This window comes from Lynx canadensis, chromosome A1 (genome assembly GCF_007474595.2).
Source record: "Lynx canadensis isolate LIC74 chromosome A1, mLynCan4.pri.v2, whole genome shotgun sequence".
NCBI classification, from domain to species: domain Eukaryota; kingdom Metazoa; phylum Chordata; class Mammalia; order Carnivora; family Felidae; genus Lynx; species Lynx canadensis.
The window spans coordinates 111,042,063-111,068,955 of record NC_044303.2 but is presented as its reverse complement, the minus strand read 5'-3'; the positions used below and the strand labels follow the sequence as shown (position 1 = coordinate 111,068,955).

The 26,893-nt window shown below is 39.1% G+C and overlaps 1 protein-coding gene across 3 annotated transcripts; it reads left to right on the top strand.

The window, feature by feature from the left end:
- The first annotated feature begins 693 nt into the window (after positions 1-693).
- Positions 694-25,639, top strand: PPP2CA (protein phosphatase 2 catalytic subunit alpha). Of its 3 annotated transcripts, none has more exons than XM_030318236.1 (7): positions 694-1,040; positions 15,937-16,146; positions 20,138-20,311; positions 21,112-21,201; positions 21,719-21,880; positions 23,199-23,317; positions 24,080-25,639. In XM_030318236.1, exons 1-7 carry the CDS (start codon positions 939-941, stop codon positions 24,150-24,152), a joined length of 930 nt encoding a protein of 309 aa, XP_030174096.1. In that variant the 5' UTR covers positions 694-938; the 3' UTR covers positions 24,153-25,639. The 3 variants fall into 3 exon arrangements, with proteins under 3 accessions (XP_030174096.1, XP_030174103.1, XP_030174113.1); XM_030318243.1 differs by lacking the exon at positions 694-1,040 and adding an exon at positions 1,278-1,368; XM_030318253.1 differs by lacking the exon at positions 694-1,040 and adding an exon at positions 1,318-1,423.
- Positions 25,640-26,893: the final 1,254 nt, after the last annotated feature.

Genomic DNA, 26,893 nt, shown 5'->3' with positions numbered 1-26,893 from the left:
CGCAGGCATCACGGCCGACAGGCACCTAGGCCCAAAGACAGGTGTGTGCCCAAGGAGTCAGGTGCACTGCGCCGCGCTCCCAGGGCAGACACACCCTCCTCCGCCCACGAGTGACCTAATTACAAGGTGCCTGCCGCGCCCAGAGGCGGAGGTGGCCACTCCAAAGAGGCTACCACTTGGCACCCGTTCCCGCCCTCAAAGACTTAGGAATCCCATACAATTCCAGCGCACCGTGAGGTCACAATTCTAGTTTCTGTAACCTGAGTACAAACGCGGGGCGAAGCGCAGAACTGTCTCACCTTAGAGAAAAAGCTCGGACTAGCAGGTTCTCCTCAACCTCCCAAGCCCCAGACTGCGCCTGCGCTAAACAGGCGCCCGCGCCGCGCAGGACTTTGTGCTCTGGAATTAGCCCAGTTTCCTGCTGCAAGCATCGCGCTTGTTCGGACTCGGTCCTCTCTTCCCCGCCCCCCCTCCCTTCTGGACCACCACACCCTAAAAGCGAAGGTGCCTCAGTTACCAGCCGGCTACGTTGCGCCTGCGCCGTGGCCCCTGGTTGCCGCCCCCCCCCCCCCCCCCCACTCTGGCCTGGCGGCGGACCGGGGTTGGCTCTGCAGTTGCGCAGCTCTTGTCCCGGCCCTTCTACCCCGCCGCACCCCGCCGCCTCCTGACGCCGCGCGTGATGTCACCACGCCGGTGGCCGCCATTACAGAGAGCCGAGCTCCAGGACTAGATCGAGCGGAGGAGGACAGCGGCCGGCGGCCGGGTACTTCAGGGGCCGGGTACTTCAGGAAGAACTCGCTGGTTCGCGCTAGCGCCGAGCAGCCGCCAGTAGCCACACAAGTACCCCGGGAACCGGCGGCGGCGTGTGCGTGTGGCCCGTGTGCGGGCGGCGGCGCGGGAGTAGCGCGGAGCGGCAGCCGGTTCGGGCGGGTGGCATCATGGACGAGAAGGTGTTCACCAAGGAGCTGGACCAGTGGATCGAGCAGCTGAATGAGTGCAAGCAGCTGTCCGAGTCCCAGGTCAAGAGCCTCTGCGAGAAGGTGAGCTTCTCTCCGGTTGCAGGAGCCGCCGCGGGCCGAGCCCACCGAGAAGGAGGCGGCTGTGGGGAGAGTGCAACATGGCGGAGGCCGTCGGCCCGGGCCCCCCGAGCCTCCCAGACCGGCGCCCGGCGCGGCCCGGCGGCGGCTGCCGGGCGACCCGGCGCCCCCTGCCTCCTGCGCAGGGATTGGTTGTCGCCGCCACCGCCGCCTAAAATGGCGCCGTTCACCCGACTCCAGGGCTTCCGAGCCTCCAGCTTCGGTGCCGGGAAATGTGGCTGGGGGAGCAGAGACCCTGTGTGTTAGGGTCGGGCACGGTTTTGAGATGGATGTAAGAGGACTTGGGTTCTAAGGTCTGGGAAGGAGGTCTGTGACTCTACTGTGAGGTGGGTCAGAGGCTTTTTACTTGTACTCGGGCCTAACTCTTCGGTCCAGAGCTGTCCAGAGGATCCTCCAAAGGCAGGCTCGTAGGTTACATACCAAGACCTGTCTAAAGGTCACACAGCTTTAGTACTATTCTCGGTGGTTTGTGTTAAACTCATTGAGCAATCTTTGACAGAGACTTAAAAATGTGTGTTATAAAAATTTTTAAATATACCTCTAACCTAATTTCTGCGAAGGTCGTGGTGGTAGATGGAGGGAGGAGTACAACTTATTTTTCATAGTTGGAACAAATGGAGAATTTGGTGAGTCATACTACATAAGGAGCTTTCGGATTGGAAATCAAGTGTCAATTTAATCTATGATTTATATACTGACTCAAATTGGGTAACTGAAACCCTTCTGTAAACTGAACGTACTTGGCATTTTGCCATCTATTTTTAAAATGAACAGCGTAAATTTAAAGCAGCAAATTTTGTATCCCAGCTCTTTGTTTGAAAACTTGTTGATATTTTTATGAGTTTAAGTCATGGTAGTAATAAGAACGATAGCTGTACATTGAGCTTTTATTGTGTCCCATACATTGTGCGTAGCGTTTAAATATTTTTCAGATGTTGTAAATGGAATGCTGTAGTTGCTTTAGTAAGTCGATTTTAAATTACCTAATTCCGTTTTGGTTTTCCCTAGGGGTTGGGGAAACAGGTAGTCTATTTAACTATTGGCTGTGTCGTGTTTTTGAAGTCTTAGATGTCAGCTTTCTAATGTATAGAAAATGCTTATCTCTCCTATAAATAGTTTCACTCTTCTTGTCAAAATTAACTTTGCAGCATTTCATTTTAGTACAGAATTGCAGAATACCATATTCACATTTTGTGTTAGTGTAGAGAGTTATTAGAGAGCAATTATGCTGACTCGTTTGTGGTTTTGATGGGAAAATTGGGTTCATGAGTTTGATGTATTTGCTTCTAAAGTAGGCTTTTTCAGAAATGCTGTAAATAAGTGCAATTTAAATGAGTCAAATTCAGATTTATTTATCCTAAGCCTGAACAACTCTCCTACTAGTTGATGAGGTGGCACATTACCTATTGGAGCTCAGTTTTACTGTTAGCAATGTATTGAGTCTTTTGTTCCTCTTTTACCCTTAATTTTCTTTCATCAAATGAGAATGGTGTATGTAGTAAGGATTTAGAAATAGGCTTCTGAAACTTATTGTATATTGTCGGGTCTTAATTTCTAGGTGCTGTAAGTGATGATTTTAATGATTTTTAAAGATCAGTACTTCATATAAAGACATTGAGTCAGCAGTTGGCTAGATGACTAGTCATTTGTGTAGAAAACATTGAAAGAGAGGTAATGATGTAATTGAAAGACCACTGGACTTCAAGTTAGACCTGGACACTAGTCCTCTTTCTGCCACAGAGTAATTGTGACTGACCTTGGGACAACCACTTAGTCCACATTTTCCTGTCTGTAAACTAAAGACTTAAAAACAGATGTTCCAGGGACCCTTCTACTATGAAATTATATAATCCAATTTAGATGCATACATTGTGTTTAAATATTAAATATCTAATGACTATTCAAGATTGCTAACTTTTATGAAAGAAGTGAAAAGGAATGAAGTATAATCATGCTTATTCTCGGGGAGCCTAAATCTAGTTGGAAAACAGTAGTAGATGAACCAGGGAAGTAGTGGGTTTGTGTTAGAGACCATAGGAGATAATACTGGGGGCTAAGGTTGGTTATCAAAAGCTTGATAATTTGGTAAATGTTGATTCTTGTCCACAATTTTGTAAAACTAAGATATAGTGAGATTAAACAATTTATACTTAGATCCCCACTGGTTATCCAGTGTGGCCAGGTATTTGTTCTTAGAGTCAAAAAGATGGAAGTAATGTTTGAAGTTACGTTTCCAAAAAATGGGTCCTTTGAGGGGGAATATTATACAGTCTTAATACTCTTTTTAACTTGTAAATATTTCAACTTCTGGAGGTATATTAATTTTGCAAACTAAATTAACTTAAAGGCAGCTATTTAGGCATATGAAATGAGTTAGGATGCATGACTTGAAATGATTTTTTGTACCAGAAAAGTTAACACAAAAGTTCTCTTTTCACTATTAATTGACTAGCCAAAGCACATATAGTGAAAGCTACATATTTAGAAAATCTTAAGGGAAACATGTTTACATTAGTACAATAGTTTTTAATTTCCTTTTAAAGAAAAAATTCTTGTTGGAGACAGGTACTTGGTAGTAGTTGATCATTTCTTTCATTATAAGAAGGAAAAATAATTTAAAAGCCTTCCATCTTCCTGAGCATGCCTGATCTGAATGAAATATTTAAATGGTAAAGATAGAAGTATACCATTAGAGGTTATGGTGATTAAAAAATCCAGAGTCCGTTATTGTAGTATCCCATCAGCAATTAACAGTGGATGTTCAAAATGCAGAGAATCCAGGTGTGTATTAATTAGACAAAGGTGAATATGGTTTTTATGCAATTGACTAGTTAAGGTTTCTTCCCCCCAAAATGTGATCAAGGCTTATATCAAAACCAAGATGATTGTGTGAATTATACTTTGTCATTTTGGGAATCATAATTTTAGTTGATTGCTGAAAAATTTGTGGTGAGTGAATGCAGTGTTGTCTTAAGTACACTTCTATAGTCAGTAACATTACTACATTTGTATGACTGGACTGGTATGTTTCCATTTACAGATTGGAAGAAGTAAATAGTATCAACTTGCTTTTGCATTAACTACAGTAAACACTCTTTTATTATGTGGCTTCAGCAGTGGTTTAATTTAGGTATGATTTTTGGCTTTGTGTTGTCAGGTCTTACCAAACTTGTGGAGAATGTTGTTTGATAGCCAGTTGTTTTTTTTTTTTTTTTCCCCTCTTTCCCCAAAGGAGTTCTTTACCTAGGTATGCTATTTTCCATTGCTGTGCAAACACTATAAATAAAATGCAGTCATTAAGTCTTCACATTTGTTACATGAGTATGGGAAAAAGCAAACCCTTCTAAACTGGATGAGCTGCAAGATATTTGATCAAGGTTAAATTTCTATATGAAGTGGCTGATACATTTTTATGAGTCTGTATGTGTGCTTAATTTAAAAGGTTGTTTGGCTCATTTCCATAAAAGTAATTTGAATATTGGAAACGAATGGGGGGAAAGCATGATGCAGAATATTATTTTCATCATATTTTCACATATACAGTTCTCTTAAGCTTATGAGACATTTATTATCTTCAGTTATAGATAGAAACCAGAGACTCAGAAAGGTACAGTGACTTCAGGGGCTAAAGTGGGATTGCATAGGCTTATGGATTCTGCGCCCAGTGTTCTAGTCTTGCTTCACGGCCTTCCTCCCCTCTCTTTTCTTAGGGAGTGTTAATAATGAAAGACGGAGGTGAATTGGGGTCAAATTGTATTGTAGAATCAGCAGCTCTGTAAAATAAAACATTATTTTTATTCTAATTGCTCAAAGGCTTCCTATTCATGTCACACACTTTTGTCTCACTTTGTCCTGGAGGAAGAAACAGTAATAATTCTTCAATTTTGGATGTGGCTAACTGCATTTTCCCCTCACATACCGTTAGTGAGAAGAAAATGCCAGCTCATTTTCTGTGTATCCTCAGTGCAAATCATGATCTAGAAGGTGAAATCTAAAATATTCCAGGAAAGCATAAGTGACCTTTATATTGTACACTACGCTTGTAAAATCACTACAGCTTGTAAAATCCCTTTTTATCATAGCTTCCACAGTCAGACCTATTTGTGCCTTTTGTGTGTTTCGTGATCTCCCAGGCATGAAGCAGTAATGCACTTGGTTTTGGGTTGACTTACTGAGGAAACATTGAAAAGGTGAACAGTCCTACTATTCAGACACACAAGTCCCCTGACTCCCCTTTTATTTTCTCTGTCAGAGCCAAGAATTCTCTCTGCAAATATTGGCAGGTGAAACCCATGCTGTAGAAAGCATGATAGGCACTGGAGAAGTGTATGTAATAATTGTAACATGGGTCAGGTGTCTCTCCACCACCCCCACCCCCACTTTGTATGGCAGCAGATATTGCTGGTGGTGGTGTAAGTCATTTGTCAGTTATTTGTGGAGTATTTGTTTAGTTTGGAGGAGATGTACAAGGAAAGCCAGGAGACATTAGGTTTGGATTGAGGTAATGGTAGGGGGAGGGTCTTTTTTAAAGGTACTGAGAAGGGAGGAAAAGTTAAGTGTGACAGAATCCCTTGTTTTACTTTTTTGACCCATCTCTCGTTTCTTTTTTTCTTTACTTATTTCTCATTACCATCTTTGCCTGAAAAAACCTTAAACCTGCACTCTCCTACACAAGTGAGCTATGAATTGGACTAGAACTATTAAGGGGAAAGATTTTGTTTTTGTTGTTTTAAATACCTTTTCTTTCACCTTCTGGAGCAGAGGTGGTAGAGGAGGCTCAAGTAGAGAGAGGTCTGGCTGCCAGTAAATGGGGGATTGGTTCTGAAAGAATAGTAAAGAGCAATCTGGAATTAACTGATTAATTTCTTAATGTTACAAAGTTACTGTTGCCTCCTTACATATTGGTGTAGCATTTAGAATGGATGAACAAGGCAGTGACAGAAATGTGTGTGTCTGAATCTGGGTATTTTCAGGGTGCCTGGGTGGCTCAGTTGGTTGAGCATCCAACTCTTAATTTTGGCTCAGGTCATGATCCCAGGTTCTTGGGATCAAGCTCCTCAGCAGGCTCCTGCTCTGCTGCCCCCCTCCCTCACTCGTGGGAACACTCTCAAATAAAAATGAATCTGAATTATTTTCTAAAGTGTATATGACCAGTTGGCCAGTCACTCTGGTACTCCCATGTCCTTACCTCCGCTTTAGTCATTTAGTTACTACAGATGGGAGTATGGCTGATGTTGAGGGGGCTGAAAGAAGACTGAGAACCTCTTTCTAGAGTGCTCCTGGGAAACATTTCATTTACTTAACTAGAGATGTATAATAAGTGTAATTCACAAGACTGTCGCATGTCAGTGATGCTATGTGACGGTGTACGTTTGGTTTTGGAATTCATTCAGTCAAAATTTATTAAGCCTCCATTATATGTGTTATTCATTTTCACTGTTTAGCTTTGTCTAAATAGCATTATTTTAGGGATGTTAGTTCATTGCTCTAATAGTACAGTTTCATGTTAGTCAGGAGGTTGAGTTTGTAGTAAATTCTATAGATAGGAAAGGTTTTAGAACGTGTTAATAGTGATCAAGTGAATTGTATTTCTTTGCCACCCATTGTTTGTCAGCTGAGAGTATTTCCCCACTACCTGTTTCTGTTGGGTGGCTCTGACTTAATGAAAAGGCTTAAGAATTGCTTTCGTAAAATTTTAGTGATAGAAGGAACCTTAAAGACCATTTAGGCCAAGTCACCTGGTACAGATGAAGGAGCCCAGAGTGGCTGAATATTGTCCATATGGAGTGTTGTGGTGAGAATTTTTAAACAACTACATATATACCAACATTTCTCTGTTTAGTAGGTTGTATATATTTTTTCCCCTTTGCAGGCATGATTGGGAATGTTTAATTCGTGCATATGTGTAGGTTGGTTAGTAAAGACCTGGGCCAGTGTGTTGGATGGGAAACATAGGGTCTCTGAAGAAAATGAATGTCAATATTCTTCAGTGGTCATTGAAGAATATGGACATTCATTCTCTTCAAAGATACAGATGATTATTTGACAGAGATGGAAAAACATCAGCCTATGTAGTATTTTCTTTTAATATAATTTTAGAATTTTCCCTAATCCCTGACCTTTTTCTTCTGGTTAGACACTAATCAAATAGTAACTACTGGTTCCTAGAACATTACATGGAGGGGTATAGTACTTTTCTAGTGTAATCACACTGATAGTGTGTATACAGTGTAATCATACAGAAGACCAAAATGTTTCATAAACTAGAGGCATCTCTTCGGAATAATTAAAGAAAAGGCAAATAATATGAAGAAAGATTATGATAATTAACTCAAAATTTATTTGCTTCCACAGCTACTGGTATGTCCTATATTATCTATCACACGAAAATAAAAATCTGTCCATATATACTAGTTTGTCATGAACCTTAATTTTTTTTTTTGCAGTTATGAAAATCCGGGAAACCTTCCATTTATCTTTCATAAAAGCAGTATGAAACAAAATAAAATTCTCTTAGAGTATTGAAAAAATTTATTTTTTCTTGCGAATTTACTTTTTTAAAAAGTCTTCAAATGGGCGTGCCTGGGTGGCTCTCAGTTAAGAGTCTGACTCTATTTTTTTAATGTTTGTTTATTTTTGAGAGAGAGAGAGCATGGGCACACATGTGGGGGAGGGGCAGAGAGAGAGGGAGATGCAGAATCCCAAGGAGGCTCCGGGCTCTGAGCTATCTGCACAAAGCCAAATGCAGGGCTTGAACTCACAAACTGTGAGAGCGTGACCTGAACCGAAGTCAGATGCTTAACTGAGCCACCCAGGCTCTCAAAACATCCACTCTTGATACTGGCTCAGGTCATGATCGCACTGTTGTAAAATCGAGCCCTGCGTTGAGCTCCCTGTGCTGGGCACAGAGCCTGCTTGAGATTCTCTCCCTCTCCCTCTGCCCCCTCCCCCACTCTTTCTCAAAATAAATAAACATTTAAAAAAAATAAACCTTCAAATGTTTTTAATTCTGAAACTAAAAAGTAAAATTCAAAAATTAATTACTGCATTTTTTTCAGCTTTGCTTCTCTTATGCCTTTATGGCTATATTGGTAGAAGAAATACTCAACTATGATTAAAGTATTGAATGTTTAATTTATGTGAAGTAGAGTTCCAGTGAACATTTGAATTAATAACCAGATTTTTAATAGAAAAATATCTAAGAGCATTATCTAGCTCTCTATCAATAGATATTCAGAGAATTTGTGTGGACAGTCTGTATAAGAGAAAAATAACTGGTAATAAATAAACACGGAATAAAAAGTTTGAATTCCAAAATGAAGAGTGCTAGTTAAATCACAATGTAGCATTTTATATTTTAAGTAGATGGGAATAGGTGCATTCTTCCATTTATTATTGTATACAAGTTGGGCATAATTGAGCTTTATATAGTACATATGTAACAAAAAATGTTTGTATATTTAACTCTGTAGTTCCATAATTGAAAATTTCCTGAAAGTAAATTAAATAAACAATACATGTATAAATCTGTTTGGGAATATATTATACAGCAGTTTAAAGTGATCGCTATAATGCTATAGGACATTGGGTTCATGAATATGAACTTAAAATTTTTTTTTAATGTTTTTATTTTATTTCTGAGAGAGAGAGAGGCAGAGTGTGAGCAGGGCAGGGCAGAGAGTGAGGGAGACGCAGAATCTGAAGCGGGCTCCAGGCTCTGAGCTGTCGGGACAGAGCCTGATGTGGGGCTTGAACTCCCGGACTGTGAGATGATGACGCGAGCCAAAGTCAGATGCTGAACCCACTGAGCCACCCATGTGCCCCATGAATATGAATTTTAGTACACAAATTGAGATGTTAGCCAATGTGAAGCATGAAGTCTGTTTTTGAGTAGTTTTTGGTGTGGTAGGATTAAGACTGCCACAATCTATTAACATTTTAATGTTCTCAAGTCTTCTCATATAAAGAATTTTTACATAGTTGCAATCATTCTGCATGTTTAAATGTTTGCTTGGTTTAATAAGAAAAATGAATTAATATAGTCCATGACTTTTTCGACAGTACATGTTAAATAGAAATTATACTGCTATTGTGTGCCCTTAAGGAAATTAATATATAAATGGTTGGCGAATCATTGTTGGTTCCTGTTTTTCTTTTTTCTTTTTACTTGTCTTCCTTGAAATATCTTGACTTGAATGATTTGTGGAGTCTAATTTAAATTTGCTTTGGGGCCTCTGGGTAGTTTAGTCACTTGAATGTCCAACTCTTGATTTCAGCTCAGGTCATGGTCTTGTGGTTTGTGGAATCAAGCTTCGCTTCAGGCTCTGTGCTGGCATTGCGGAGCCTGCTCAGGATTCTCTCTTTTCTTCCTCCCCCACTTGCACACTTGATGCTCTCTCTCTCTCACAATAATAAATAAACATTTTTTTTAAGTATTTCTTATTTTAAAATTTAGGGTTTTTTTTTTTTTTTTTTTTTGTAATTTCATGTTATTATGGTGGTTAGGGATAGCCCCATATGCCAAGAAACCAGATTGTTTTTACAGTAATTTGAAAAATAAACTTTTAAGGTTTCTGAATTTGAACTCAGAATACAGAGAGGACATTGATAATAAATTAATGCTCCTAAAGATTTCTTTTCTTCAAGTGGATCTCCAAATTCTTTTAATTTAGGACAGTAGAACATGTTAACTTTTCACGGTTAAGTTCTTATTACTGGATTACCCTATTCTAGTTTTAATCTTGTTCTAGGAAGGTTTTGTTTATTTTTGTTTTTTTTAAGGTTTATTTATTTTGAGAGAGAAAGTAGGCCCGCTCAAATGGGGGAAAGTAGGCTCGCGTCATCATCTCACAGTCCGGGAGTTCAAGCCCCACATCAGGCTCTGTCCCGACAGCTCAGAGAGGAGGAGAGAGAATCCCCTTCTCTGGGGTTTCACAGCAGGCTCAGTGCTGTTAACATGGACCAGGAGATTATGACCTGAGCCAAAATCAAGTGTCTGACGCTTTAATCGACTGAGCCACCCACGCGCCCCATTCTAGGAAATTTAAGATCACATCTTTTTTCCTTAAATTCACTGATTTCAGTCTTTGCCATTTGACTGAAATTCAGTAGGGTTCCAATAAATTAAAAAATCAATATGATGCCAATTAAACTATTTTTAAAAACTTTAATTTTCTTTCAGTTGTTTATTAGCTGAGCCTCTTGAAGCTTTGGAAAAGTGTTTTAGGGAAGCAAAAAAAGTTTGGGGGGGTATGTCTTTTGCTTTTGTTTCTGGGCCTAATTCAGGTGATATGAGGCTTTAAATTATAGGAATCAATATCAGAAAGTGAAAAGATAGTTATTAAATGTATAAATATCTCTAATGTTAATTAAGTTGCTTTGTAAATCTGGTTCTCCCATTTACTTTGAGTATAGGCTAGAGAGTTGAAGTTGTATAGCTACCTTAGAAACTGATGGTTGGTTAAAAAAGAAAAAAAAGCAAAGAAAAATTGATGGTGAAGGCCTGCAGGTTCTAAAGGTGACTGATTAGAGGTCTCATTAGGTGATCCATAGAGGGGTTTGGTTAGGTGCTTCTGAAGGTAGAAAGGCCTGACTCCATGTGATAGCACAACTTCTCATTTTTTTTTTTTTTCTGTGATTAGTTTTTCCTGACTGCAAAATAATCCTCATTGAGAACCACTGCAACCTTTATTGTTCTGGTGATAGTGTATTTTGGTGTAGTTATCATCTTAGAGGTGAGTTGAGGTTAAAAAAAAACAACAAACTATACTTAAATTCTTTGTAAGCTTGAATTTTTATTGTTAAAATATACTTAATAGTTGGCTTGATGGCATCTGATACATAATACTCTTTTCTGCAGGATTTAATTATAATTGTTCTAGTCTGAAATTTGGTAGGAAAGGAAGGAGTTTGGGCTTTCCCAGATTTAGAAGTTTAAAAGTTCACTTAATACAGTGTCCTTTCCCTTTTAGAGGATAAGTTGGTAACATAAAGAGAAGCTAGCTGTTAAATATGTTAATAGGTCCACCTCATGGTATCTTTCAGGAAAAGTGTATATGTACACAAGATTGTTAGAAAAGCAGGCTGCTGAATAATACTTTTTTTTTTTTTAATGTTTATTTAATTTTTGAGAGAGCGCAAACGGGGGAGGAGCAGAGAGTGGGAGAAACAGAATCCAAAGCCCACTCCAGGCTCTGGTCTGTCAGCACAGAGCCTGATGCAGAGATGAGGAGGTGAACTGTGAGATCATGACCTGAGGCAAAGTCGGATGCTTAAGTGACTGAGTCACCCAGACGCCCCAATACTCTTACTAGTTTAAAAATGCAAAGGAAAATGAGTATGTTTTTGTAAGCATATAATATGTATGTAAAATTTGTAAATAAGGTTTGAAAGGATGTACATCAGGATACTGTTGGTGGTTACTTTGCCCAAGGGGAGTGAGATTGTGGAGAGTGGTCAAAGGGGACATTTAGGGTTTTTTTTTTGTGTTTTTTGGGGTCTTAAATTTTATTTTCTTGTTTATTTATTTTTAGAGCATGCACCCGCGAGGTAGGGGTGGAGAGAGAATCTTAAGCAGGCTGCATGCTCAGTGTGGGGGCTCGATCCCTCGACCCTGGGGTCCCTTTGACCCTGGGGTCGTGACCTGAGCCGAAAGCAAGACTCAGAAGCTCAACCGAGTCACCCGAAGGGAACGTTCCCAAATTCCCAAAGGAACATTTAGTTTTATCTGCTCCAAAGTATTTTTTCCAAAGATTGTCACTATGACCTTCACAGTTTTAAAAGTAAAAGTAAAGATACATTGTTGGTGATTGTGATTTGCTGAAATTGAGATAAAAGGAACAAATAGCATTTAGGTTTAAATGTTCATTTTAGGATTTGAATGGAAATTTTGAGTAGGTTGTTATAAGGACATGAGGCAGTCATGAGTGGCAACTTTTTATTTTTCATACAGGGAATAGCCTTGTGGGTAAGCAAGTGTCAAGGGATGTATTGGAATGTAACTTCTTACAGAATTGTAAGATTTGTACAGTTCTGACCATCTGTTTTATTATGTCGTTGTCCTTTTAAAACTTCTGAATAACTTGCAAGTTTTTTTGAAGTAGGACCTATCATTTCATTTGCAGCTATTTTCCTTACCATGTGCCAGGTGCTAAAAACACTGGACATGGCATTAATCCCAAACAGACTTATTCATGGAATATAACTAGTGAAATTCTGCCTTTTAGTAATAATAAATCATGGGAGATTGGAATTACCCTAGCGATTTGGATTCTATATATTTTTTAAGAAATATCACTCTTTGAGACGCAGTGGTCTACGTTTTAAAATGTTAGGGGCAACTGGGTGGCTCATTCTGTTGAGCATCTGACTTCGGCTTAGGTCATGATCTCGTGGTTCATGAGTTTGAGCCCTGACCTGGAGCCTGCTTCAGATTCTGTGTCTCCCTGTCTCTCTCTGCCTCTCCCCCACTCTTGCCCTGTCTCTCTCTCAAAAATAAATAAACTTTAAAATAAGCTTTTTAAATAAAATGTTAGATCAAATGAATGATTAATTTTTGGATGTCAGTGGTTGGTCATTGTCTTGAAATAGGCTCCCCAAGTGTTAGAAAACTTGAAAATAAGGGTTCTTGAACTTTGTTGTACCTAACAAAGCACTGGAATAGAGTGAGGAGGGGAGACTAAAAAATTATTGATGCTTGGATCCCACTCACAAAGATTCTGGCTTAATTGAAGGAGGAGTAGCCTTGGCACCTGGATTTTTATTTTATTTTTTTCAAAGAGCTTCTCAAGTGATTTTTTTTTAATGTTTGTATATTTTTGAGAGAGCGAGAGTTGGGGAGGGGCAGAGAGAGAGAAAGACACAGAATCCGAAGCAGGCTCCAGGCTCTGAGCTGTCAGCGCAGAGCCCAAAGCAGGGCTCAAACTCAAGAACCTCCAGATCATGACCTGAGCTGAAGTCAGACGTTTAACGGACAGACTGAGTCACCCAGGCTCCCCTCTCAAGTGATTTTTTTAAATTATTTATTTTGAGAGAGTGTGTGAGCCAGGGGGAGGGAGGAGAGAGGGAGAGAGTGTATCCTAAGCAGGCTCCTTGCTGTCAGCACAGAGTCCAATGAGGGCTTGATCTCATGAACTGAGATCATGACCTCAAGCTGAAATCTAGAATTGGATGCTTAATCCACTGAGCCACCCAGGTACCCTCAGGTGTTAGTTAGCTAGTTAGTTATTTGTTTATTGTGTTTATTTTTTTTGAGAGAGAGAGAGAGAGTGTGTGAGTGGGAGAGGTGGGGGGGGGGGACGGGGGACACAGAATCTGAAGCAGGTTCCGGGCTCCAAGCTATCAGCACAGAGCCTGACTCGGGGCTTGAACCCACAAGCCGTGAGATCACGGCCTGAGCTGAAGTCATCAGCCACTTAACCGACTGAGCCACCCAGGCCCCCCTCCCCCTGCCCCCAGGTGATTTTTAATGTGTGGCTAAGGTTGCATACCACTGCCTTAAAACCAGTCCTTGTTACTCTTGGTTGTCTCTCAAAATGTAATGAGCAATTAAGTTAGCAACAGTTCTCACCTTCATGTTCTCGTGTTGGCTTCCCTCACCCAGCCTCCCACTGTACATTCTGGAACACCATTCATAGTGCTAGCTGTACAGAGAAGAAAATGCTCAATAAATGTTGAGTGTCTGAGGTAAATACTTTAAACCCATTCTCAGAATAAATTTCTTTTACCTTCTTGGCTTAACTGAAACCTGGCTCTTGTCAGGAAATTGTGTATTTCTCTAATAGCCTTCCCAGATAAATGGATGGATGCTGCTTTCCTCTAGCATAGAATTCCCTGTTTTTCAGGTTTCTGTTTTCTACCAAATACCCAAGCACCTTTCCTTACTACTGTTGCCTATTATTTCTTCATTCTTCAGAGAACTTGGTACCGGTTTCTAGGCATGTACTTCTGATGTTGTTCTGAGAGACATCCATGTTTTTCCCTTAAGATGACCTCTCTAAGAGTACCCCAGTTTAAGTTCTTGATTCATTAAAAAAATACACATTAAGTGCCTTTTACATCTCAGACATTGTTCTAACAAGGTGCTGTGTACATGATGGTGAATTGAAGGAATCTAGTGAACATTTTAAACTCTTAACTTTGACAGTTGCCTGGAAAATAGATTAGAGTCAGGAAACATGGAAGCAGGGAGTTCAGCATGGAGGCTAGCACAGTAATCCAGGTGAGGTAGGTAATGGTGGCTTGGACCAGGGTAGTGGCAAAAAAAAAAAAAAAAAAAAAACATAAATAAAAGCTGATTGATTTGCGGTATGTTTTGGAGGGAGACTAGACCAGACTTGTGATGGATTGGTCGCTGAATACTAGTAGCCTTTAAGCTCTACTCTGTCTCAGATATCCACATGTCTAGCCCTACCTCTGAAATCATAAATTCACTTATCAGGTTTTCTGACAGGGAATCTTTGTTCTAATACTACTTTAATTAGACTTGTTCTTCAGTCTATGTCCTATTTCCCCTCTACATTTTGTACCTGGGGTGACCAACTGTCATGGTTTACCTGAGCACAACTGAGGCATCTCTTGGGATGCCAGACTTTGAGTGCTGAAACCAGCGTAATTCGGTCATCCTACACCTACCTGTCTTCCCTCTTGTCTACTCTTGTGGGGTATGCTTCAGTCCTGTTAGCCTTTTCCTGAGAATTGATACACATGATTGCATCTTGTCTGTTTTCGACCATGTCCCATTTCCTACTCCTATCCCCTTTCTATAACTAACTCCTGCCAATTCCTTGGACCTCAGGCAGTTTTCCTAGCTTTCCCAGTGTTTGTGATCCTGAAATACTCCTGCTTACTCTAGCATGTCTTAGCACTTGGCCTGATCATTTTGTCTGCCTCTCTTGCTCCACTGTGCTTTTATAGGCTGTCATGTTTGTTGTGATGTCTTACTTACCCACCATTTACTCTTTCCCTTTCTTTTCACCACTTAACACAGCCAGTACTTTGTTACTTGTTTACTTGTTTGTGGTCCTCTGCCCCCAGTGACCTATCTTGTACACTATGCCCCCAGTGGCTAGGACAGGGCCTGGCACGTAGTATCACTCAGATGGTTGAGCAAATGAACGAACGATTGACTCCCAGTGCGCTTTAGTTTTGGGGATATGATAAATGATTAATAATAAATGTGTGTTGAATGACTGATAGGATCTCTGTTGAGTGAAATGTTATGCTGCCCTTAAAAGTAATGTTTGAATTTGTGATTACATGGGGGAATGCATATACTACCAAACAGTTTTATAAAAACCACGTATATTGAATAGTTAACAATTATAAAACAAAACGTTTATCTTTTGGTATAAAGAATATAAAAATACATGCAAAATTTTCGTGTTTCAAAAAAAAAAAAAGGTCAAGCGGAAATTAGAAACTTTTCCTCATAGCCTGTAATCTTGAAGTGCTGGCATATTTTAATTAGACATTAAAGCTAAGGAAATAGATACCTGAATGTCTTGTTCCACTTTCATTAATCTTATATGGCTGCTAATAATAATCTGTTTAGCATGTAATTAGATAGTAACTGCTTGGCATAAAAACTGATAGTGATGAGAAGAATAGAACTGTGCATCTTGATACATGTTTTTTTCCCCTAAGTGTCAGGAGTCAGATAGCAAATAGATGGAATCTGGCCATATCTTGCCCTTTTATGTTAATGGGATTACCAATGCCCACATTTTCATCTTCTACGGAGTCTGCCCCTTATGCTACATTAAGTGTAAATAACATATCTTTGGTATCTTTGTTAATGTTTCATGCCAAATGTATTGGTTTCTTTTTTCTCCATCCGTAGGCTAAAGAAATCCTGACAAAAGAATCCAACGTGCAAGAGGTTCGATGTCCAGTCACCGTCTGTGGAGATGTGCATGGGCAATTTCATGATCTTATGGAACTGTTTAGAATTGGTGGCAAATCACCAGATACGAACTACTTGTTTATGGGAGATTATGTTGACAGAGGATATTACTCAGTTGAAACCGTTACTCTGCTTGTAGCTCTTAAGGTAATTTCTGTTTTGTTTTGGCATTTTGTACTGGGTGAGACAGTCTTGAATGTTCTTTTTTTCCTCAGTAATTTGTGATTTTCTTTGAATGTTCAGTTTTAGGATAAAACTCCATATTTAGGAATGCAAGTATTCAGGTTTGGGGCTTAAAAATCACAGGTCTGTCTTCATTCTGAATAAGGGGATGGTACAGAATAAAAGTAAAAAGGTTATTATGCAGGTTATTTGAAAAATGTTAGAGGGCTGGTCAAATAGAAACGTAACTTTAGTTAATCGGGATGCGGAGAAGTAACATAATTATCTTGCTAGATGCTTTTGAAATAAAATATACTAAATGTCAGAATGTTTACATCTTTTGACACAGTAATCCTATAATTAGACTTTTACTGAAGAAGAAATTCAAGAGGAAAAGAGCTTCATTTGCTTGAAAACCTTAACGGTGACATTATTTTTAATACCAGAAAAAGAAGATCTAAAAAGCCAACAAAAGTGAATATCTAAATTAAGGTTTATCTCAGTGGAATAGTTTGCAGCCATTAAAACTTGACAATCTAGAAAAGCAAGTTGCGTTATACCAGTTGTAGCTTTGTGAAATATACAAAGATCTGAAAGTGAAAACAGTGGTAGAATGGTCGATAGCTTTTAGAATGGCAGGCTTCTGTCTTCCTCTAGGAAGTATGACTTTACTTTTAGGAGAGATTCTATTAAAGAACATTCACATTGGGAACTAGAATGTATTATGCTAAGGGAAATAGAGAAAGACAAGTATTGTATGATTTCACTCATGGGGAATCTAACAAACAGATGAACATGGGGAAGGGAAGGAAAAATAAGATAACCAAGAGGGAGGCAAACCATAAGAGACTTAAATATAGAGAACAAACCAAGGGTTGCTGGAAGAGCTGTGGGTGGTAGGGTGGGCTAAGTGGGTGATGGGCATTAAGGAGGGTACTTGTTGGGATGAGCATTGGGTATTATATGTAAATGATGAATTGCTAAATTCTGAAAAAGCTATATGTTAATTAACTTGGATTTAAATAAATAAGGGGGAAAAAGAACATTCACAGTGATAAAATGGCTGCCAGAAACTTATAATATTGGGGAAGTGGTAAAATGTAGTTTTGGCAAGAGCTGAATTGTAGGCAATTAATACAATGTATGTGTTTATGTAGCTACTAGTCTGAATCATGTAATGTGCTACAAAACATTTTTGGAGGATAGTATGTTCCGCATCTGTAAAATGAAACAGTTAGATTAAATGTTGGATTAAAAATTTATGATGACTCTAGGGGCGCCTGGGTGGCGCAGTCGGTTAAGCGTCCGACTTCAGCCAGGTCACGATCTCGCGGTCCGTGAGTTCGAGCCCCGCGTCAGGCTCTGGGCTGATGGCTCGGAGCCTGGAGCCTGTTTCCGATTCTGTGTCTCCCTCTCTCTCTGCCCCTCCCCCGTTCATGCTCTGTCTCTCTCTGTCCCAAAAATAAATAAACGTTGAAAAAAAAAAATTTAAAAAAAAAAAAATTTATGATGACTCTAGATACTGTGAAAACAACCTTGCAAACTAATCTGTACGCAAAGCCCAGGATGAATCCCAGTGCTCAGAGGAGGAATGAATATGCTGCCTTTAAGAATTCATATTTGCGGGGCACCTGTCAGTGGGTTCAGCGTCCGAATTTGGCTCAGGTCATGATCTCACAGTTGTGAGTTCGAGCCCCGCATTGGGCCCTGCACTCATAGTGTGGAACCTGCTTGGGATTCTCCCTCCCCCTCTCTTTTTGCCTCCCTCCCACTCATGCTTTCTCTATTTCTCAAATTAATTAAAAAAATAATTCATATTTGAAGGTTGTGGGACTGAATTGTGCTGCATGCCCTTCCCCCAGCCCCTTTCATACATTGAAGTCTTAACCCCCAGTACCTCAGAATGTGACTGTATTTGGTGATAGGACCTTAAAGAGGTAATTAAAGGAAAGTGAGGTCATTTGGGTGAGCCCTAATTCAGTATGACTAGTGTCCATGTAAGAAGACATTAGGACACAGATACAAAGTGAAAATGATCAGACATGTGGAGAAGATGACCATTTGTTAGCCATGTAGACAGGCCTTCAGACTAATCACACTTTGATCTGGATTTCCAGCCTCCAGAACTGTGAGGAAATAAATTTCTGTTGTTTAAGCTGCCCATTTGTTGTACATTGCACACAAATTGTGGAGTCGGGGGAAGGAAACTTCAGCAGGTGATGCTTGGACAGTTGGATTATCCATATGCAAAAAAAAAAAAAAAAAAAAAAAAGACTTAGATACCTCATACCGTACAAATGAATCAAAATCAGAGACCTAAATGTAAGAGCTAAAGTTTTGATGCTTCTAGAATAAAACATAGGATAAAATATTCGTAACCCTGGGTTAGGCAGTCATTTCCAAGATAGGATAAGAAAAGCATAGTCCATTTAAAAAATTATTTTTTAATTTTTTAATGTTTGTTTATTTTTGAGAGAGAGAGAGACAGAGGCAGAGTATGAGCCGAGGAGGGGCAGAAAGAGGGAGACACAGAATCAGAAGCAGGCTCCAGGCCCTGAGCCGTCAGCACAGAGTCCGATGCGGGGCTCGAACCCACGAACTGTGAGATCATGACCTTAGCTGAAGTTGGACACTTAACTGACTGAGCCACCCAGGCGCACCCCCCCCAAAGGAAATTATTAAATTGGACTTCATCAAAATTAAGAGTTTTTGTTTTTCAAAAGACATCAGTAAGAAAAAAAAAATTGCATTCATATAATAAAAATGCATTCTAATTCAATAAGACGAAAAGGGACAAAACACTCAGATATTTCACCCGAGAAGATAAATAGTAGAAAAGCACATGAAAAGATGTTCAAAACCATTAATCATGGAAATGTAAATTAAAGTCATAATCACACTCATTAGAGTGACTATTATCAATAATAATGCTGATAATATCAAGTGTTAGTTTATGGAGAGATTAGAACCTTCATACACCAACCATTTTGAAAAATAGTTTGGCAGTTTCTCAAAAAATTAAGCATACTTGTACCCATAACACCAAGCCATTATAGTGAACTGAGAATATACCCAAGAGAAATGAAAGTGTATTATAACTTTTTTTAAAGTTTTATTTATTTTGAGAGCAAGAGCCAGAGAATGAATCCCAAGCACTGTCAGTGCAGAGCCCAGCATGGGGTTTGAACCCACGAACCATGAGATCATGACCTGAGCCAAAACCAAGAGTGGGGTGCTCAACCAAATAAGCCACCCAGGTGCCCCAAGTAGATTGTAACTTTGTACAAAAACTTCATGGAAGATGATCATAGCAACATTTCCATAATACTCAAAAGCTGTAAACCTGGATCCCAGTATTCATCCAATTGGTAAATAAAGAAGCAAAATGTGGTGTAATAGCCATACAAGGGAATACTGTATAGCAATAAAAAAACAGAATAATCCACTGATTCATACACAGATGAGCCTCAGAGATATTCTGATGAGTGTATGAGGCCAGACACACAAAAAAGTATTATTCCACTTTAAGAAATTTCCACAAAAAGCAAATCTCAAAAGACAAAGTTAAGTCAGTGGTTGGGAGTAGGAGTTGGACAGCCTATGGCTGATATTTTTGGACTGGTGGAAAGGTTCTAAAATGATTGTGATGGTTTTTGTATAACTGTAAATTTACCAAAAGTCATCTAACTGTAGACAGAAATTTCATGATTGGAATATTACAGCTGATGATTATGTTTTGTGTAAAAGTTGGTAGTCGTAGGAGTTTGATTTTAATTGAGATAGGCTTTGCTGATACTCCATGGTCAAATAACTATAGATGTGGGATTTGGGATTTCATTTTACTGTGGTGTGGGGGCATGGGGTCCCCCCCACCACTACCAAAATTGGAACTCTGGATTTTCTTGTAGAGTTTGCTGAACTGTCATTTGGTTTTTGAAAGAGCCAGGTGTTCATATGTTTTGTTTTCTCATTTTAGGTTCGTTACCGTGAGCGCATCACCATTCTTCGAGGAAATCATGAGAGCAGACAGATCACACAAGTATATGGTTTCTATGATGAGTGTTTAAGGAAATACGGAAATGCAAATGTTTGGAAATATTTCACAGATCTTTTTGACTATCTTCCTCTTACAGCCTTGGTGGATGGGCAGGTATGTAGGTCTTACTAAAAGTTACGTTGCTGCTTATTTTCAAGAATCTGCTTTCTTTTTTTTTTTAATTTTTTTTTTTTTAATGTTTATTTATTTTTGAGACAGAGAGAGACAGAGCATGAACGGAGTGTCAGAGAGAGGGAGACACAGAATCTGAAACAGGCTCCAGGCTCTGAGCTGTCAGCACAGAGCACAACGCGGGGCTTGAACTCACTGACCGTGAGATCATGACCTTAGCCGAAGTCGGCCGTTTAACTGACTGAGCCACTCAGGCGCCCCAAGAATCTGCTTTCTTAATGTTTAGGGCCAGTCATTTTTCCACCTTCACATCCCTTTTAGACTTCTAAAGTACCTTCTTTGTATCAAGCATTGACTGAACTGTTAAGTTGGGACCACAGGGATAGAAGATGTAACCCATCCATCCTCTCAAGTTGTTTCTGGACAAGTCTTGAAGATGTAATTAGCTATTTACTCACCAGGTAGAGAAGTGCACAGAAGAAATTGCAAGAAAATTCTATGAGAAGGAAGGTAGTCTGTGGTGAGGGTAAGGTCAGAGAAATGTTTCTTTGGTGGAGCTGATTGAAGTGGAGTCTAGCTGTAGTAGCAATGATTTATCAGGAAGAAAGGGAGTATGTTCAATAGTTGAGAGTGGGCTGGAAGAAAGACTGACCCTGCAGATACAAGCCTGGTTCTGGCAGAACACAGAAACCCCAGTGGGACGAAGTGATGTGGGCTGACCAAATCCAGAATGTGTGAATTTTTTTCTATATGAGGTTAACATTATAAACCACTCTTTTCAGATATTCTGTCTACATGGCGGCCTGTCACCATCCATAGATACACTGGATCACATCAGAGCACTTGATCGCCTACAAGAAGTTCCTCATGAGGTATTGACTCTTACTTGGTAGAGAGAGGGAAAATTTAATTGTAACTTAATTTCTTTTATGTATTCTCTACATTAATGCTTAAAAATGACCCCATGTGGTACGAACAGCAACTTCATTCTTCAGAAGAAGCTAATATTAAGAAGCCTGCCAAGATAACAGTGCCTTTGGGACTGGCCTTAGAATCTGGGTAGTTGTCTTCAGAGCTCTCCTTTCATTACTGGACTATACTGCCTAATGTTGAAATTTGCATACTATAGGTAGGTTAGTAACTCGTTAGGGTTTGTTGCTCTTGGGGCTCGTTGATGTAGGATATACTTCTAAAAACATCTGGAAATAGTTTCTTACTTTCTTGACACACATATTTGACTTTAAAGCAGACCTTAAGCTTTTTAAAGCAAATATCACTCAAAAAATGTGACTTTGTAGGGTGCTGCTTCTGATGAACTACTCAAATCGTTTTTGCAAGAGGCTGTTTAAAACTTAACTTGCAATAAACAAAACAAAACTTGCTTTTTAGGGTCCAATGTGTGACTTGCTGTGGTCAGATCCAGATGATCGTGGTGGTTGGGGTATATCACCTCGAGGAGCTGGTTACACCTTTGGGCAAGACATTTCTGAAACATTTAATCATGCCAATGGCCTCACATTGGTGTCTAGAGCTCACCAGCTGGTGATGGAGGTATGTTCTCCTCTTTGAAACCTGATTTGCTTTTTATGTATTTTTGTTTGTTTGTTTGTTTTTTTTTTAATTTTTTTTTTCAACGTTTATTTATTTTTGGGACAGAGAGACAGAGCATGAACGGGGGAGGGGCAGACAGAGAGGGAGACACAGAATCGGAAACAGGCTCCAGGCTCTGAGCCATCAGCCCAGAGCCCGACGCGGGGCTCGAACTCACGGGCCGCGAGATCGTGACCTGGCTGAAGTCGGACACTTAACCGACTGCGCCACCCAGGCGCCCCTGCTTTTTATGTATTTTTAAAAAATGTTTATTTACTTATTTTGATAGAGGGCATGAGCATGGGACGGGCAGAGAGAGGAGGGGGGAGAGAGAAATCCCAAACAGGCTCTTTGCTCGAACTCATGAATTGTGAGACCTGAGCCGAAATCAAGAGTCTGACACTTAATGGACTGAGCCACCCAGGCGCCCCCTTATTTGTTTTTTTAAGTAAACTTAAGGAAGATCTTAGGGATGGATTTTGGGTTTGTTTGTTTGTTTTTTTTTTTTGGAAGGGGATAGGTCAGTTAGTGATATTAATGATGAGAATATTCCATGTGTTCCTTCCAATAAATTTGCCTGAGCCTTTTCAGTAGATGCACACTAGAATTAAAATCTCAAGCTTTTGATCACAGTGAATTTCATAGTTGACATACTTTCAGAGATGTCTTTAATGACTGGGTAGTGCTTGGGATTTTAGAGTGGGAAAGTAAGATTCAGGGAACAGGAGAGGAGGGAATGTAGCATTTTATGGTGTCAATTCTGTTTATTTCATGTATTTAACAGGTAAATGTAAGGAGGGGAGATTGAGATGAAATAGAAAAATGTTCACTGGTCCTTTGGATGGTAGAATTATAGGTGATTTTAAAGAAGAAACCAAAGGGGAAATGGGCTAAGTTCTTAGTATAGAACATTGATTAGCATACTTATAATATTAGGGGCTTATTTAGATTAATACTAAGTGGTTGTTATAAAAGTATGACTTTGCTAGAGATATGGAAAGATATTTGTGTACAATACTTAAAACATAACTCACGTATTCAGATGGACTTCGACAAAATGAGGCTGGAGATCCTAGAGGCCTATTTTCTTTGTACCTGGTCAGTGACCAACGTGGGGACCTTCACCTATGACTAAGAATTAATATGGTATTAAATTAGCCAGAAACAAAACATTAGTATTCTTCAAGCCTTGTGGGAAGGGGAGATCTTTTTTCTCTCTTGAGTCATATTTAATTGTAAATAAGGGAGTAAAATAGGTTTTTATTACTTTTCCTTGTAGGGGTATAACTGGTGCCACGACCGGAATGTAGTAACAATTTTCAGTGCTCCAAACTATTGTTATCGTTGTGGTAATCAAGCTGCAATCATGGAACTTGATGATACTCTAAAATACTCTTTGTAAGTATTTACACCTGAGTAGATGGCTGCCATTACAGTTGAGTCAAATTGTATAGTTTGAATGGGGGGGAGTGGTGTGTAAGAATTGAAGGGTTCATGCTAAATTCAGATTCCAATTTGATTTTTGTTTCCTTTTTTTTAATGTGTATTTATTATGGAGGGGGGAGGGGCAGAGAGACTCCCAAGCAGGCTCTGCACTGTCAGCACAGAGCCCGATGCGGAATTTGATTGCACAAACCATGAGATCGTGACCTGAGCTGAAACCCAAGAGTCGGGAGTTTGACTGAGTCCCTCAGGGCATCTTTATGTTTCCTTTTGAACAGACCTGTGATATGTTGAAACACATCAACAGAAACCTGGTACTGTATAGATTCTGATGTGTGAATTATTAGGATTTTAACTTTTAAACACTTGTTTTAAATGTGGAATTCATAAAGTATATCCTGAGGTTAGATTACAAATACAGTACATTGGGCTCTTTAAATTTTATTTATTCAGTGGAACCCCCCTTTCATATAATCTTAGAAGGAACTCTGATATGTAAAAATTCTATCTGAAGTTGCATCAGCTCTTCGAGGAGGTGTGCCACTACAAGACTGTTATTAAATGCACTGTTAGGCTGCAATTAAGGTTTTCTTCCATTAAGGCAAGCTTAAATCATACAGGAAAAAAATTATAAAGTCTGAAAGAATAATGTTCTTGATTTTGATTGTCGGTACATTGGTAACGTGCCGTATAAACAAATATGTTTTGTTTTTTCAGCTTGCAGTTTGACCCAGCACCTCGCAGAGGCGAGCCACATGTTACTCGTCGTACCCCAGACTACTTCCTGTAATGAAATTTTAAACTTGTACAGTATTGCCATGAACCATATATTGACCTAATGGAAATGGGAAGAGCAACAGTAACTCCAAAGTGTCAGAGAATAGTTAACATTCAAAAAACTTGTTTTCACACGGACCAAAAGATGTGCCATATAAAAATACAGAGCCTCTTGTCATCAACAGCCGTGACCACTTTAGAATGAACCAGTTCATTGCATGCTGAAGCGACATTGTTGGTCAAGAAACCAGTTTCTGGCATAGCGCTATTTGTAGTTACTTTTGCTTTCTCTGAGAGACTGCAGATAATAAGATGTAAACATTAACACCTCGTGAATACAATTTAACTTCCATTTAGCTATAGCTTTACTCAGCATGACTGTAGATAAGGATAGCAGCAAACAATCATTGGAGCTTAATGAACATTTTTAAAATAAGTACCAAGGCCTCCCCTCTACTTGTGAGTTTTGAAATCGTTTTGTTTATTTTCAGGGATACCGTTTAATTTAATTGTATGATTTGTCTGCACTCAGTTTCTTTCCCTTCTCAAATCTCAGCCTCATGTCGTTCTTTGTTATTGTCAGAACCTGGTGAGTTGTTTTGAACAGAACTGTTTTCCCCCCCTCCTATAAGACGATGTTACTGCACAAGAGCACTGCAGTGTTTTTCATAATAAACTTGTGAACTAAGAACTGAGAAAGTCAAATTTTAATTGTATCAATGGGCAAGACTGGTGCTGTTTATTTAAAAGATACATCAATTGATAAATTTTAGAATTTGTAGAATTCTAGGTAAAGAAAAATAAAAACTAAGGTCACTATATAATCTCTCTGCTAACTCCTTGACATTCTTCAGATGATTTTCAGGACTTGTAATCCAGATAGTACAATTTGTCAGATAGCCATCGTGCTCTTCATGCGTTCTTCCTGCATATTAACTGGCCTGCAAGAAGGGAAATCTGTGCAACTTCAGGAAGACCCAACTGTGTTTAATTGTTTGGTTTTTGTTTTAATAAAACATCATGTTTTCAGGTGGAGCTTAACAAACTAATGTGTCTACTTATCAGTCAGTGCAGTTTCTGATGGTAAATATCCTATTGCATATGTATGTTAGATGGACTCTAAAATGATTGACAGATTTTGTACATTGCTTGTCATGTGATCTTAGAGTTAATTTTGTCTCAGATAAAAAAGCTGTTAAAGCATTATCCTGTATTTAGCTCTTTAAGTGAAACTAGTTAAACCAAATAGAAAACTGTTGCTAGATCTTGGTTTAGTGTTATGTGCATTCACCCAAGGACTAAAATGGCATTTGAAATGAAGTGGCAGTGCTAAGCACTTAATGAGTTTTCCCCCACCCTTTTATCCTTTGAATAGGATTAGGAAGTTAAAACAGTTCTTCTGTGGAAACTACTATTTGGTCATCTAAAGCTATGAGGGTAAACTTCAGGGCACTTGATCATTACTTGTGTGAATGTAGTAATAAAAGTTCCTTTGCTTTGTATTGTGTTGAACTTGGAACTGACAAGGAAGTTTTCTCCTATCCAAGATGTGAGGAAAATACACATTCTGTTGTTTTATTTTATTTATTTTTTTATTTTTTAATGTTTATTTATTTTTGAGAGAGAGACAGAGTGCAAGTGGGGAGGGACAGAGAAGGAGACACTGAATCCGAAGTAGGCTCCAGGCTCTGAGCTGTCAGCACAGATCCCAATGTGGGGCTCGGAACTCCTGAACCGTGAGATCGTAACCTAAGCTGAAGTCAGATGCTCAACCGATTGAGCCACCCAGGCACCCCACACACATTCTGTTTTAAAAATGGTCTAGTTTCTTTTTTATCTGTCCTCTGATGTAATTGACAGTATTTTTGGTGGCTTGTGGAATTGATGGTCCAAAGCAAAAAGCCCTGTTTTTCTATGTCTGCATTCCATTTTATTCTTTTCATGCTTGCACAGGAAATACATGTATCTTTTTTTTTTTTTTTTTTTTGCTTTGTTGCTTTATGCCCTTTCTCTTTGAACAAATAATTTATTGTGTGCCATAGTTTTAACCCACTGTCCAAGTAATTTAGATACCAGGCAGCTGGTTTTCAGGTACTGTGGTAACAGAATTGGCTTTGAAGGAATGCATATCTTCTAATTGACCTGAGGTACTATCATTCAGGTGCACAAATTCTCTAATTCTTGTGGTTAGCAGAAAAGGGCTCATGGCCAGAATGGCTTGGGTTTAGAATGATTACCAGAATTTCAACTAATTTTCTAGTTGTACAGAAAGACTGGAGTTTAACCATCTTAACTGGGAAGTGTTAGTAACCTACCTATGAAATGAATTAAAAAAAATGCATTGGTAAGTATAGTAATTTCCTTTAATAATAATAAGTAATTGCTGTTGCTGATTTGTCAATTAGTAACAGATTAAAAGAATTTTTATAATAAACTTTAAAAAAAATTTTTTTTCCTTAAAGACTTGTCAACTAAAAATATGTATTTTGAGTATTCTAAACAGAGAACTTACAGGGGTTTGCTTTGGAACTTTTAAGGGTAAAATGAGTGATAAAATGGTATGCTCATTGCTTAGTTTGAATATTCTAAGCAAACACACATGACTTTTTTCCTTTTCTTGGTTGCAGTAGATATGTTTTAAATGGAAGAATAGTTAAATTATTTTTCGGAAAGACTTAGCTTTAGATGAGTAGGATAAGGATGGTTATTTCTGTGGTTCTCAGCCTTGGTGCCCACAGAAAATCTGATTTAAAT